Source organism: Phyllobates terribilis, unplaced genomic scaffold, assembly GCF_046119375.1.
Source record: "Phyllobates terribilis strain yellow unplaced genomic scaffold, ASM4611937v1 Scaffold_9__5_contigs__length_417890890, whole genome shotgun sequence".
In the NCBI taxonomy this organism is placed as follows: Eukaryota; Metazoa; Chordata; class Amphibia; order Anura; family Dendrobatidae; genus Phyllobates; species Phyllobates terribilis.
This window is the reverse complement of record NW_027362769.1, coordinates 101070369-101082897: the sequence shown is the minus strand read 5'-3', so window position 1 is coordinate 101082897 and position 12529 is coordinate 101070369. Positions and strand designations below refer to the sequence as shown.

Genomic DNA, 12529 nt, shown 5'->3' with positions numbered 1-12529 from the left:
AAATTCACTTGTACATTAGCAGCAATAGACTGACACTGACCCTATCTACTGTACTGAAGCATCTAATGAGCGTGTGCAAAAATCATTGTGAAGGAAAAGGGAGCAGTGTAATCTGTGACATGACCTACTGTGATTGATGGATCCTTTATTATCAGCTCATTCATTGTAATTCCTGCCTGTGACGATAAGGAGACTGCTGAAAACTCTTCCTGATAGGAAGAAATACAAGTATAAAATAGCCCCAGTGACCAGTGTGAACATTTCAAAATGACTAATTTTAGTTTTAAATAAAAATTGTGATATCAGTACCATGACCGCGATATATGGACAACTGAATGAGGGCTTAGTTGGAGAACCCATATATTTCTTGAAGCTAAAGAGAAGGATAGCATATACAATTGTGCTTAAAGGGAATCTGGCAGCAGGGTTTTGCTATGGGATCTGAGAGCAGCCTGATGTACGGATAAAGAGCCTGATTCCAGCGATGTGTCACTTATTGGGCTGCTAGGTGTAGTTTTTATAAAATCCCTGATTTCTTTGCTGTAGATGCAGCAGTTCTCTGAATGCTGAGCTGTGTATAACCCCGCCCACACCACTGTGTACACAGTAAAATCAGTGGTGGGGGCGGGGTTACAGATTAGCTGGACCGGTTTGCACACAACACCTAGTCCTGTAGTGATAATCTCCTGCTGATAAAACACTGATTGTATTGAAAGTACAACATGCAGCCCAGTAAGTGATATATCGCTGAAATCGGTCTGTCTTCCCCTACATCATGCTGCTCTCAGATTAAATAGTAAAAACCTTCTGACAGAGTCTCCAAGTTATTGGAGCACAAACAATCAAACATATATTTACCGTACTTCTAAGTTCACAAACTCGAACAAGTCGTAACCAGCGATATATTTTATAACTTATTTATAATCCTAATATTATGGATTTATCTTTATTCCCCTGAAAAGGATTCCGGCCCCCTAAATAAACTTGTGGAAGCTACTTATCACCTTCTGTGAGCAGATAAAAGATTATCCATCTCGCCTGCTCCTGAGAACTGTTAGATAAGACTATCAAACTCTATTAGGCACTTGCCCAATCCCCAGCTGCTCCGATAAAAGATTGCTATAAAAGCTATAAAGAAAAACGTTATATTCTGTAAAGCCAGAGATTACCAACTCGTCTCAGAAAACAGCCAACATTTTATATTTTTCCTACAAATCAAAGTCTGAAGAAGAAAAAAAAAAAAAAATGAATATCTGATGGAAGAGACGCACAAAGCTCTGCCTGTTTCCTACAGTTCAGATTTCAATCCATAGCTCAGCGCCTACAGCGGGTAACAAAATACCGAGCTGAACTTTACACCTTCCTATATCAATCACTGCGCTCTCAGAAGCACTTTCCAGGCCGTACCAAGAACAAAAAAAATCAGATATACGATCTGGAAAGCTCAGGCTGCTACAGGTTGGAATAAAGAAAGTTCGACAACCACATGGAAGAAAGGTGCCACTCATTTTTAGAAAACAGCGTTCACGTAAAAAGGCTTTGTACATCTTCTCCCAGAATTTGTGTTATTGTTCATTTGCTTCCTAAATGCAAAGATAAGCAACTTTCTAAATGGTCTTTATTAAATATTTACTACCATTTTGCTGCTGAAGAAGTGATCTGCAAAAGAAATCAAAGAAAACAAATCAGAGCTCCTGATGTCTCCCTGCTCCTCTCTCACTTCTTCCTGTGTTAGAGATAGCAGCAGGGAAATAAAAAGGGGTTGTACACAGATCTGCAGTGGAGAGAGAGGAAAGTAACTAAAGCTTTATGGAGGGAAGAGAAAATTGGCTCTAGACAAAGAGGAAATCAGAAAGAGAGGAAATAAGTGCAGTTCTGGAGGAGAACCTAAAAAATGCACAGAGCTCATAACCAGCATGTATTACAAGGAGAGATAATCCCACAAGAGAAAAATGTAACATTTGGATCAGGATACAAACTATATATCAGGGGGACTGAAAATGAATGAAGGAATGACCATTGCAGATTAAAATGTGCAATTTCATTAACTAAATGTAACCACTATATAAAAAAATTATTTTCCCCATGTCATAGGAGTCCATTGCCTTCAACCTAGCATCACGTGTCTTAGTATCCCTACAGTGCTACCGCTGAGGACAAAGCATTACACATTTTCTGGTCAAGTCAATGAGCTGCCTTTAAAATGTATGGACACTTTAGATCTGGTCATTGCATGACTGGCCCCCAAAGCCTTCAGAGATCGCTCGTAGGCCTGGCAGATCTGACAGCTTCATAAGGATCCATCTCTGGGACAGGAACCCATGTGGAAAACAGGGATCTGTCTCCATAACTCCTACAGAAGTGAATAGAGTATGTTGCTTACATGCACAACCACCTCTCCATTTACTCTCTTTCCTCATGCAGTGGCCACAGGCTCCCATAACAGGAGGATCGGAAGACTGCGTTTCCCACATAGGGGGTGGGTCTTGCATATAGCAAATATTTAGGCTGGACCTACGCGGCAACAAATATGGATACTGTCATGACTCTGTTGTAGGATATCCTGGGGCTAAGGGCTCCTTCTCTTTCCCTAAAGCTAGGGGTGCCCTAGGTATCCCTGCTCCCCGAACAAGGAAAGACATACAGGGATAAATGAAAATACCAATCATACAAATATGCACTCACAAACTACAGAGTGGAACATCGGGAAGTGAAGGAAGGAAAAACCACATAGGAGAGGATGAGGATATGCACACAGACAAATCACTAAGCAACAGTCTTCAGAACAAAACTCCAAAATACCTCCTCAAACAACCAACACCTCCAACTCCAGAACCAGGCAATATGAAACAAACACTGGCAATCCCAGATTGCCAGAGGCGAGTATCTATAGCCGAGGGAAGTGGCCAACACTGAACAGCTGAGATCATCAAAGCAGGAAAGCTCCAGAAGCTCTCAACTGCACAAATTAACGTCTACACTGCTAGGAGAAACCTGTACCGTTTAATATGATGGTGAAGTGTTTCTACTCCTACTCAGTGCAAGAGTATGTGGAATCAGACACTGCGGTCTTCGGGCCCCTCTCTGTCGCGGTAAACCCGTGACAGATACACCATAGATATTCATGTTGTCTTTGCAATAATTTCGCTATCCCTTAGGCTGTGTGCCCATGATGAGTTTTTCGTGAGTTTTTGACACTGCATATTTTTCCCCAGAGTCAAGAAACAGGTTTTTGTTTTTTTTTTTCTTTCCAGTTCGAGCAAAGTGGAGGGGATTTATAGAATCCTGATGCTCACTGAGTCTTTTTCTTTTTACTCCGCGTAAACGGACCTGCGAACGTTTCATGTCAATTTCTCTTTAGTATTAAATCCACGAAATTTAATATTTCTGAAAGCCATGCAAATATTAAGTGTCCACAGCCTGGCACTTAGCTGCTATTTTCAGATTTCCAGTGGTATATTTATACGGCGCGGTTGTAAAAGTAGCCCCGTATGTTTTCGTGCATAACTTTAGTAGACTCATTGCTGTAATCATTATGTTAACGAGCGTTCTGGATTACAGCGACTCATAAAGCTGTCACAAATAAAAGAGCGACTGAATGGCATTTTCTCTATGGCCATATAACCCTCCCACAATATATTACAGGTTATAAATATTTCAGCGCTGCTAATAGGAATTCATTTAGTGCAGTAAATTTTTGCTAATTGGTTTATTCCTTTTTGATCCACCTGCTAAAGAGCAGTTTAATCAGGATACAACAGTTTTTTCACTAGCCACCTGGAAGAGGGAAATGACCGTAAAAATAAAGGTATGCTCACATATGCCAGCTTTCTGGACTAAATTATTTTGAAAATGTGGCGAAAAATAATTGCCTTGTTTGCTAATTAGAGACATTTTTGCTACAATGTTGTATAAGAGCAGAAGGCTTTTTCTACGATTTTGCTAGAAATATGGCAATTAAAGGGGTTGTCCACTACTAAAGGGCTTGTCCTAGTAGTGGACAACCTCTTTAATTGCTGCATGTGAAAAGGACAGTTAAGTCTAATGCCGTATGTCACGTGACGGTCTACGTACACACTGTGATTCACTGACTGGCCGTAGTTCTCCCGACCGGAACTTGACCATCTCATATATGCCTGAGGCTGTCAAGTTTGGCAATTCGCAATGTCACCGAGAACAACCTAGATAACCAAACATGGTGTCAACATACTAATGCCGCATTCACACATCCATCCGTATGGCACGGTCCAGCTGCGGCTCTCATAACCCGGACTTGACAGCCTCAGGCATATATAAGTCTATCAAGTTGCGGTCGGGAGAACCTTGGCCAACCAGTGAATGACAGTTTGTACTCCCACCATGACATACGGCATTAGGCTGAGCTGCCTTTCTATTATGCAACCCAAACACGAGTCTAAATGAATACAGATTATTCCTTGTACAATCTGCCTATATTAGCGATATCCATTCCTATTAGCCCAATCAATAGCTTTGATCGCAGTCTTGTCAAACACCATTAAATCTTGTGGTATACGTTGACATTTTTTGTGCCAAAATTTTCAGAATTGATGCGTTTTGTGTCGAATCACGATTTTTTTTTTTTTTTACCTACTTGCGCCTTTTTAAAGCAAAAAGTTACATGATCCCTTACAATGCCTCATCTTAGTCTTCAACTGCACAAAACATAAAATTAGATTCTGTATTCTAGTAGGCTACCAGAGAATAATTTCGCAAAACTTTTTCAACAATATGAAAAGGTCGAAAATGATAACTTAGGCTAAAAGATCTGGATGAGAAAAACACGGCCACATTGTTGAACAAAAAAAAAAAAAAAAAAAAAAGATGAAACCAATGGAAATTAAAAAAATAATAATAAAAACGGGTGCACATACAAAAGTAATTAATCGGCTCAGGTCACACGAGCGTAAATTCTCTCATTAGAGAGAATCGGGTCGATCACACTCAGCATAGTGTGCTCTGATTCTCTCCAATGAGAAGATGGAAAAAAAATTTCTCCATCTTCTCCATTGTGTCAGTCTGTGGAAATTGGACTGCGCTCAGATGTCATCTGAGTACAGTCCGATGGTTTCCACGCACTCATTGACTTGCATGACCGAATGAGATGCGATTATCGGATCAAACATAGAATAACAGGGGGAGGATTGCCATCTGTCAAAATGAGGGGGAATAGTACTCATCCGATTATTATGGTCGCATGCACGAGCCCTTATAACCAATTTTACTCTAGAAAAAGATTACAAAGACTATTATGAATCAGGGTCATTTTAGGAGCCTCATAAAAGATTGCAATCACAGCATATAATGCAATTTAAAAAAAAAAAAAGCAGAGGTGAAAGCTTAGAGACCAGAGGGCATGTGGAGAGTCGGATGGAGAGTCAAAGGTTTAGCCACAGATTCCAGATCTACATCCTCATACCTCACTCTCATGCTCTGGAAAAGGGCCACTAAAAAAGAAAAATCATCCGGAGGAGCAATGGGCATGTTCATTCTTCACGGGTAACATGCATGAAAAAAGCCAAAACTTAGCCCCAATGAATGATGAAGGGGCTATTCCTCATGTGAATAGACTGGCGCATCTGTAGCGATAATTCGAGTGTCAGTCTCTGGTACATACATATCCGGACAGGGTGCCAAGTCAGCTAAACAATAGTAAATTATTAAATTTTACCCCAGAAGAGTTAGTTAAGGGTGAAATGGTTAATTTTCAGCAACTTTAGGCCTCATTCAGACATCCGTTTTTCATGTACGTGTTCTATCCATATTTTTCACAGATAGAACATGTACCCATTATAATCTATGGGGCCGTTCACATGTCTGTGTTGTTTAGCAGACTGTGTCCACAAAAAAAAAAATCAGGGAGATATGTCCACTTTTGGTGCGAGTCACAGATCAAGACTGTGGGTCCGTGAAAATCACCACTAGGTTATATATGGAATAAAAATGAAAAAATAAAAAAAAAAACGCAATCAACTAAGCAGCCGCAAAACCCATCCGAAAAGACATCAGAAAGATCCTAGTTACTTACCGGTAACGGGATTTTACAGAGCCCATGACAGCACCACCTGAGAGAGGGTATCCGCCCACCAAGGACAGGAACCTACTGAATAAAAAGGCGGTACCTCTCCTCCGCATCAGTTTTTTGTTTCAGAGCATGAGAGGGCCTCCGAAGACAGGTTAATACATAACCACCACCTCAACATATGTACTAAACACCTTAAAAAAAGTGCACACCACAGTGATAAAGGGGAGGGAATTAATAGGGTGCTGTCATGGGCTCTGTAAAATCCCGTTACCGGTAAGTAACTAGGATCTTTTCCCCTTCTCCCATGACAGCACCACCTGAGAGATTTATAGAGATTAAATACCAGAGGGAGGGATCACCACTTGCAACACCCTTCTACCAAAGGACAGATCAGTAGAAGAGGAAAGGTCAAGACGGTAATGTTTGTAAAATGTAGCAGGGGATGACCAAGTTGCCGCCTTACATATAATGTCGATGGGCACATCCGCCTTCTCAGCCCAGGAAGCAGCTACCGCTCTGGTGGAATGGGCCTTCAGGTTCTCAGGAACCGGCAGATTGCTAGAAGAGTAGGCTAAGGCAATAGTATCCCTGACCCATCTAGCTATGGTCCCCCTTGTAACCTTAAGTCCTTTCCTAGCCCCCTGAAAGGATATAAATAAAGCGTCACTCTTTCTCCAGGCTTTTGTCACTTCCAAATACTGGACTAACACCCTCCTAACATCTAAGGTGTGAAGCTTATATTCCTCAGAATCCCTAGGATTAGGATAGAAGGAAGGGAGAGTGATTACTTGCGTCCTATGGAACTTGGAGGCTACCTTTGGAAGATAGGCCGGGTCTGGTCTTAAGATTACTCTATCCATACATACTTGAGTGAATGGATGGTTAACGGATAGTGCGTGTAAGTCACTGACTCTACGAGCTGATGTCAGGGCTACCAGTAGAGCAGTCTTTAAAGTTAAGATTTTTTCTGAAACCTTCTCTAAGGGCTCGAAGGGAGGTTTGGTTAATGCTTCCAGAACTAAATTAAGGTCCCAATGAGGCATTCTTGGAACAGGAATAGGTCTGGATCTATGACAGGCTTTAATAAATCTAATGATCCATCTATTTGCTGCCAAGTCATAATTATACAGTGCCCCCAGAGCAGATACCTGTACCTTAAGAGTACTGGTGGCTAGTCCCATGTTTAACCCCTTCTGGAGGAATTCTAGTATGGCCTCAATAGGAACCCTCCCTTTGGCAGACTGACCCGAGGTAGACAAGAACTTAGCCCAGGTTCTACCATAGATTCTAGTTGTTATCGGCTTTCTACTTGCTAGAAGGGTAGTAACAAGATCTGGAGAAAACCCCCTTTGCGTCAATAGCGACCTCTCAAAATCCAAGCCGTCAAATGCAGGCCCGCTCTTTGGGGATGACAGACTGGGCCCTGCCTGAGGAGATCCGGGATGTCCGGAAGAACCCATGGATCTGCTTGGGACATTCTCTTCATCCAAGTGAACCATGGTCTCTTGGGCCAGAACGGGGCGATCAATATAACCCTCGCCCGTTCCTCTCGGATCTTCCTCAGGATAGTAGGGATCAGTACTAAAGGGGGAAAGGCATAAGCTAGAGTGAAATCCCACTGAATCTGCAGCGCGTCCACCGCAAACGCCCCCTCTTTTGGATTCAGGGAGCAAAAGGTTTCGGTCTTCCGATTGTGTCTGTTTGCAAACAGATCTATCTGGGGCTGTCCCCACCGATCCACAATCTGCTGAAAAACGGCTGGATTCAACTCCCACTCTCCTTGTTTCAAGATGTGACGACTCAAGAAATCGGCCTTTATGTTCTCTTCCCCTTTTATATGTAGTGCCGAGAGCGTAACCAGCCGACTCTCGGCAAACCTAAAGATCTGATCCGCTATTAACATCAGAGGGAGAGACCTGGTACCCCCCTGATGATTGATGTAGGCGACTGTTGATCTGTTGTCTGACATTATCCTGACGTGAGGACCCTGAAGAACAGAACTGAATTCTTTTAGCGCGTTTCTGGCTGCCAACAGCTCTTTCATGTTGGAAGAGAGGCTTGTCTCGCTGTCCGACCAGAGGCCTTGTACAGAACGATCCCTTAGGTGAGCTCCCCAACCTTCCGCACTTGCGTCTGTTGTAATTGTATCCGACACCTGGAAGGTCCAAGGAACCCCCAAAGATAGGTTGACCGGAGATGTCCACCAGTCCAGGGAGTTGATCACAACATCTGGAAGAGATATTTTCCCATTCAGGCGACCTTTGAGCCGCCTGTCCGCTGCCAGAATCTCCTGTTGAAGACATCTGGAATGGTGCTGGGCCCACTGAACCGCCGGAATGCAAGACGTCATTGTACCCAACAGAGACATTGCACTCCTCAGGGTGATGGTCGGATTGCTGACAATCTGAGATGTTAGGGATCTGATCTTCAGTTTCTTTTCCTCTGGCAGAAGACAGGTTTGGTTTTCCGAGTCCAGAATGAGACCCAGGAAAGACTGAACCCTCTTTGGTTCCAGCCTCGACTTCTCCAGATTTAACAGCCAACCTAGGCGTCTTAGACTGGCCATGACGTCCGCCAGGGCTAGAGCACAGAGTTGACTTGATCTGCCCACTACTAAGAAGTCGTCCAGATAAGGGATGACTAAAATATCTCTTTCCCTCAAGTGCGCTGTGACCTCCAGAATGATTTTTGTGAAGACTCTCGGCGCCATGGAAATGCCAAAGGGAAGAGCTGCGAACTGAAAATGCCTTACGTGCCTGCCGAATTGTACAGCTACTCTTAGAAACTGTTGATGATCTGGCAAAATCAGGACGTGGTAGTAGGCGTCCTTCAGATCGAGGACGCACATAAAACAGTCCGGAAATAACATCTTTATGGCTGATTTTATTGTTTCCATCTTGAAAGGCCTGTAGATTAAATGGTCGTTCAGTCTCTTTAAGTTCGCAATGGTCCTGAAGGAGCCGTCCGGCTTCTTTATTAGGAAGAGGGTCGAATAGAATCCTCTTCCTTGCTCGGGTGCAGGTGTTTCCACCAGAACTCCTTTCCTGAGCAGAGAGAGAACTTCCTGCTGTAAGGCTATCTGTTCCACTAAACCTCTGTGGGCTGATATTTTGACAGTGTTCTTGGGCCTGCTCTTGAACTCTAGTGTGAGCCCCCTCCTGATTATCCCTAAGATCCAAGAATTGGATGAAATTTTCTTCCAGGCAGGCAGGAAGTGGGACAATCTTCCTCCCACCTGGGGGGAACTGTCACTTAGGGGCTTTCTTATTCTCTGAGGAGGGACCCCCAAACATGAAGCCTCTGCTATACGGCTTTCGGTCTTTCCAGCTACCTTGGTCTCTGGGAGCTTTACTGCGGCTGTATTTTCTCTTCCGAAAGGAACTGTTAAATCGGGAACCAGACACCGTGGGAAATCCATGTTTTTTGTCTGCGGCTTTATCTAGGATGTCATCTAGACCTTTGCCGAACAAGAAGTCCACCTCACAAGGGATTGAGCACAGTTTAGACTTTGACTGCACATCTCCTGGCCAGCTCTTGAGCCATAGCGCCCTACGGGCTGCATTAGAGAGGTTTGCAGACCGGGCAGCCAGCCTAACTGAATCTGCCGATGCATCTGCCAGGAATGCAGCCGCTCCCTGCACAAGAGGAAGGTCTGATAGAATTTTCTCCCTGGACACATTCCCCCTGATCTGGGTCTTCCAATTGTTGAAGCCAGATCATCATAGATCTAGCAGTGCAGGTCGCTGCTACTGCCGGTTTAAGGGCCCCTGCTGACGACTCCCAGGTTTGCTTAAGGAAGGACTCCGCTTTTTTATCCAGCGGGTCTTTTAAGGCTCCTAAATCCTCAAAGGGCAGAGTGGATTTTTTTGAAGATTTTGAAATGGCCATGTCAATCTTAGGGGTTTTGTCCCATTTAGCCGCATCCTCATCCTCAAAGGGGTACTTCCGCTTGGAGGATGACGGCAGCTGACCCTTCCTCTCCGGTTTCTTCCATTCCCTTTCTATCAGAGATTTAATCCTGTCATTGACCGGGAATGAGCGTCTCCTCCTTTGGTCTAAGCCCCCGAACATAACATCCTGGACTGTTCTGGGCACTTTGGTATCGGTAATACCCATAGTCCCTCTGACGGCTTTAACTAGTCTCTCAGTATTATCAACCGAAAAACAAGGTCTGCCCCCCCCATTATCATCCGAAGACTCCGATGACGATGAGGAGTGATTAGAGGAGGAAGGCAGTTCTCTCGTAAAACGGGACTCCACTGATTCCTCTGATTCTGAAGAAACTAGTTTTCGCTTCTTCTTTTTGAGTGAGGTTAAGCCTCTTAAAGACTCTCTGACCTCTGTCTGGATTAGATCCTTTAATTCTAAAGAAAACCTGGGGGACTCCTCTGCAATGGTTTTCTGAATACAGTCTGAGCATAGGTTTTTGGCATAGGAGGTGGGAAGACCGATTTTGCATAAAGCACACTCCCTGTTTTTATTTTTAGCACTACACTTCTTCGCCTCCTGCCCCAAGAAATAAAAGGAGAAGAAGGAGGAAAAGAGAGAGAGAGAGAGAGAAGAGCACATTATTCAAGGTGAGACTTTCACGAAGATCACTCACCACACTGCCGTTCAGACTAGGGTACCGGAGGCGGTGGTTGCCGTTCACATGAGGGCTCCCATCTGGCGGAGGTGGACTGACGAAGTCTTTTCTGACCAGTCTTGCCGGAACTCGTACGCCCCTCACTGCTGTGACTTTGTCGATGGGAAGATTCCCGTTCCATTTGTTTGAGCTGCTTGCGCTGCTTTGATGGCTGTGGCTGCTGCTGTACTTCCTGTGGCGGTGACAGCTGCTGCCCAGGTGACTGCGGTTCCTCATTCATCATGGCGGGGATGCAGACACCGCCATCCTGATTGCTCCCCATCCTTAAAAGCAGTAGGGCTCCACCTCCTTTAGGCTCCTCCCCTTCCGGCAGCGTGTTCATCTCTCTTTTTCCTTTTTTTTTTTTTTTTTTTTTTTAAATTTTAGCCAGCTGGCGCGCTACCCGCAGATCCACCTGCCTCTGCGCGTGCGCAGCCCAGCGGCACCCGGCGCGCTTGCAGCGGGATGACAGCTTCCCACCCGCGCATGCGCAGACCCGGTTTCCGGCGCACTCCGTGATAGGGCGCGTCAGCACCCCGCGCGTGCGCAGCCCGGACTTCCGGCGCGCTCCGTCAGAGGGTGCGACGCGACCCCCACGTGCGCAGCCCGGAAGACCTGCCGGCCGGCGCGCTCAGTTCATCTTTGCGAGGCGCAGACCCGGCCGCAGGCCCCGGCGCACGCGGGGAGGCATCCGAAGGAAAACAGCACCTCCTCCCCACACGCAGACCCGGGCAGCAGCCAGACGGGCTGGGAACAGGGACCATCTGCTGCTTCCACGGCCTCCAGGCCGCACCGTCCATAATCCAGGTACGTGAGGTACCACCTGGTGAGGCTCCCATCAGGGACAGGAACCAAAAACTGATGCGGAGGAGAGGTACCGCCTTTTTATTCAGTAGGTTCCTGTCCTTGGTGGGCGGATACCCTCTCTCAGGTGGTGCTGTCATGGGAGAAGGGGAAAAAGAGGAGTAAGGGAAAACACTGCCAGCGTTCTCCTGGAGCGTCTTCCGCTTCAAAATATGATGCAGGTACGCTGTCTAAAAGATGCCATGTGCATATACCCTAAGGGCATCCTCAGAACAACCACAACCAAAAAAAGGCAGCAATCAGGGACTAGGGACCTGCAATCTGAGAGCCACACATCTAGAAGTAGAAAAAACAGATACAAGCAATGTAAAAAAATCTTTCGAGTCTCGGGTCCTAATATTTCCTGATTAAAGGGTTTTTTCCCACAAATAAAGTTAATTTTAATCAACAGATCTTGGAATCATAGTAATTTCCACAATTGGATGTGTTTAAATAAAATGTTCCTGTGCGGAGATAATCTTATAAATGTGCCCCTGCTGTGTACTGTGTAATGGCTGTGTCTGACCGTGCAGGAACATGGTCTGATCATACCACAGCTCCTGGGCAGAGGGGCAGGAAGCAAGAGAGTATACAGACATTACAGCACGGGATCGCAGCTGATACCGTATTTTTCGGACCATAAGACGCACCCAGGTTTTAGAGGTGGAAAATAGGGAAAAAAACCTTTTGAAGCATTCTGCCCATGGATTGTGACAGCTGATGCATGCTGCCCGTGGATCAGGCAGAATGTATCAGACACTGGATGTATGACGTAAGGCTGATATGGTATGTTTCAGTCTTCCGTCTGAAATGCTGCGGCAGAGGAAAACATACTGTACTTTGGCTTCTCCTCTCCTGCTGTCAATGACTGAGTGGTCTCTAACTGTACACCCACGCAGGAAGAAACGCAGAAAACAAACATGGCTGAAGTCATACAGCCAGTATGCTGCCCGATCCATTAGCAGCTTGTATCATGTACTGGCAGTATGACTTCAGCCACGTAAGGTATGTCCTATAAG

The 12529-nt window shown here is 45.1% G+C and overlaps 2 protein-coding genes across 5 annotated transcripts in view; both read right to left on the bottom strand.

Moving 5' to 3' along the window:
- SESTD1 (SEC14 and spectrin domain containing 1) overlaps nucleotides 1-12529 on the bottom strand; it is a 141076-nt gene that overhangs the window by 54405 nt on the left and 74142 nt on the right. The window lies entirely within an intron of this gene.
- LOC141162708 (uncharacterized) lies at nucleotides 5359-11694 on the bottom strand. The gene is made up of 3 exons (XM_073649075.1): nucleotides 10672-11694; nucleotides 9685-10549; nucleotides 5359-5465 (listed from the first exon to the last, which is right to left on the bottom strand). The coding sequence occupies exons 1-3, from the start codon at nucleotides 11008-11010 to the stop codon at nucleotides 5359-5361; spliced, it is 1311 nt and encodes a 436-aa protein (XP_073505176.1). The 5' UTR covers nucleotides 11011-11694.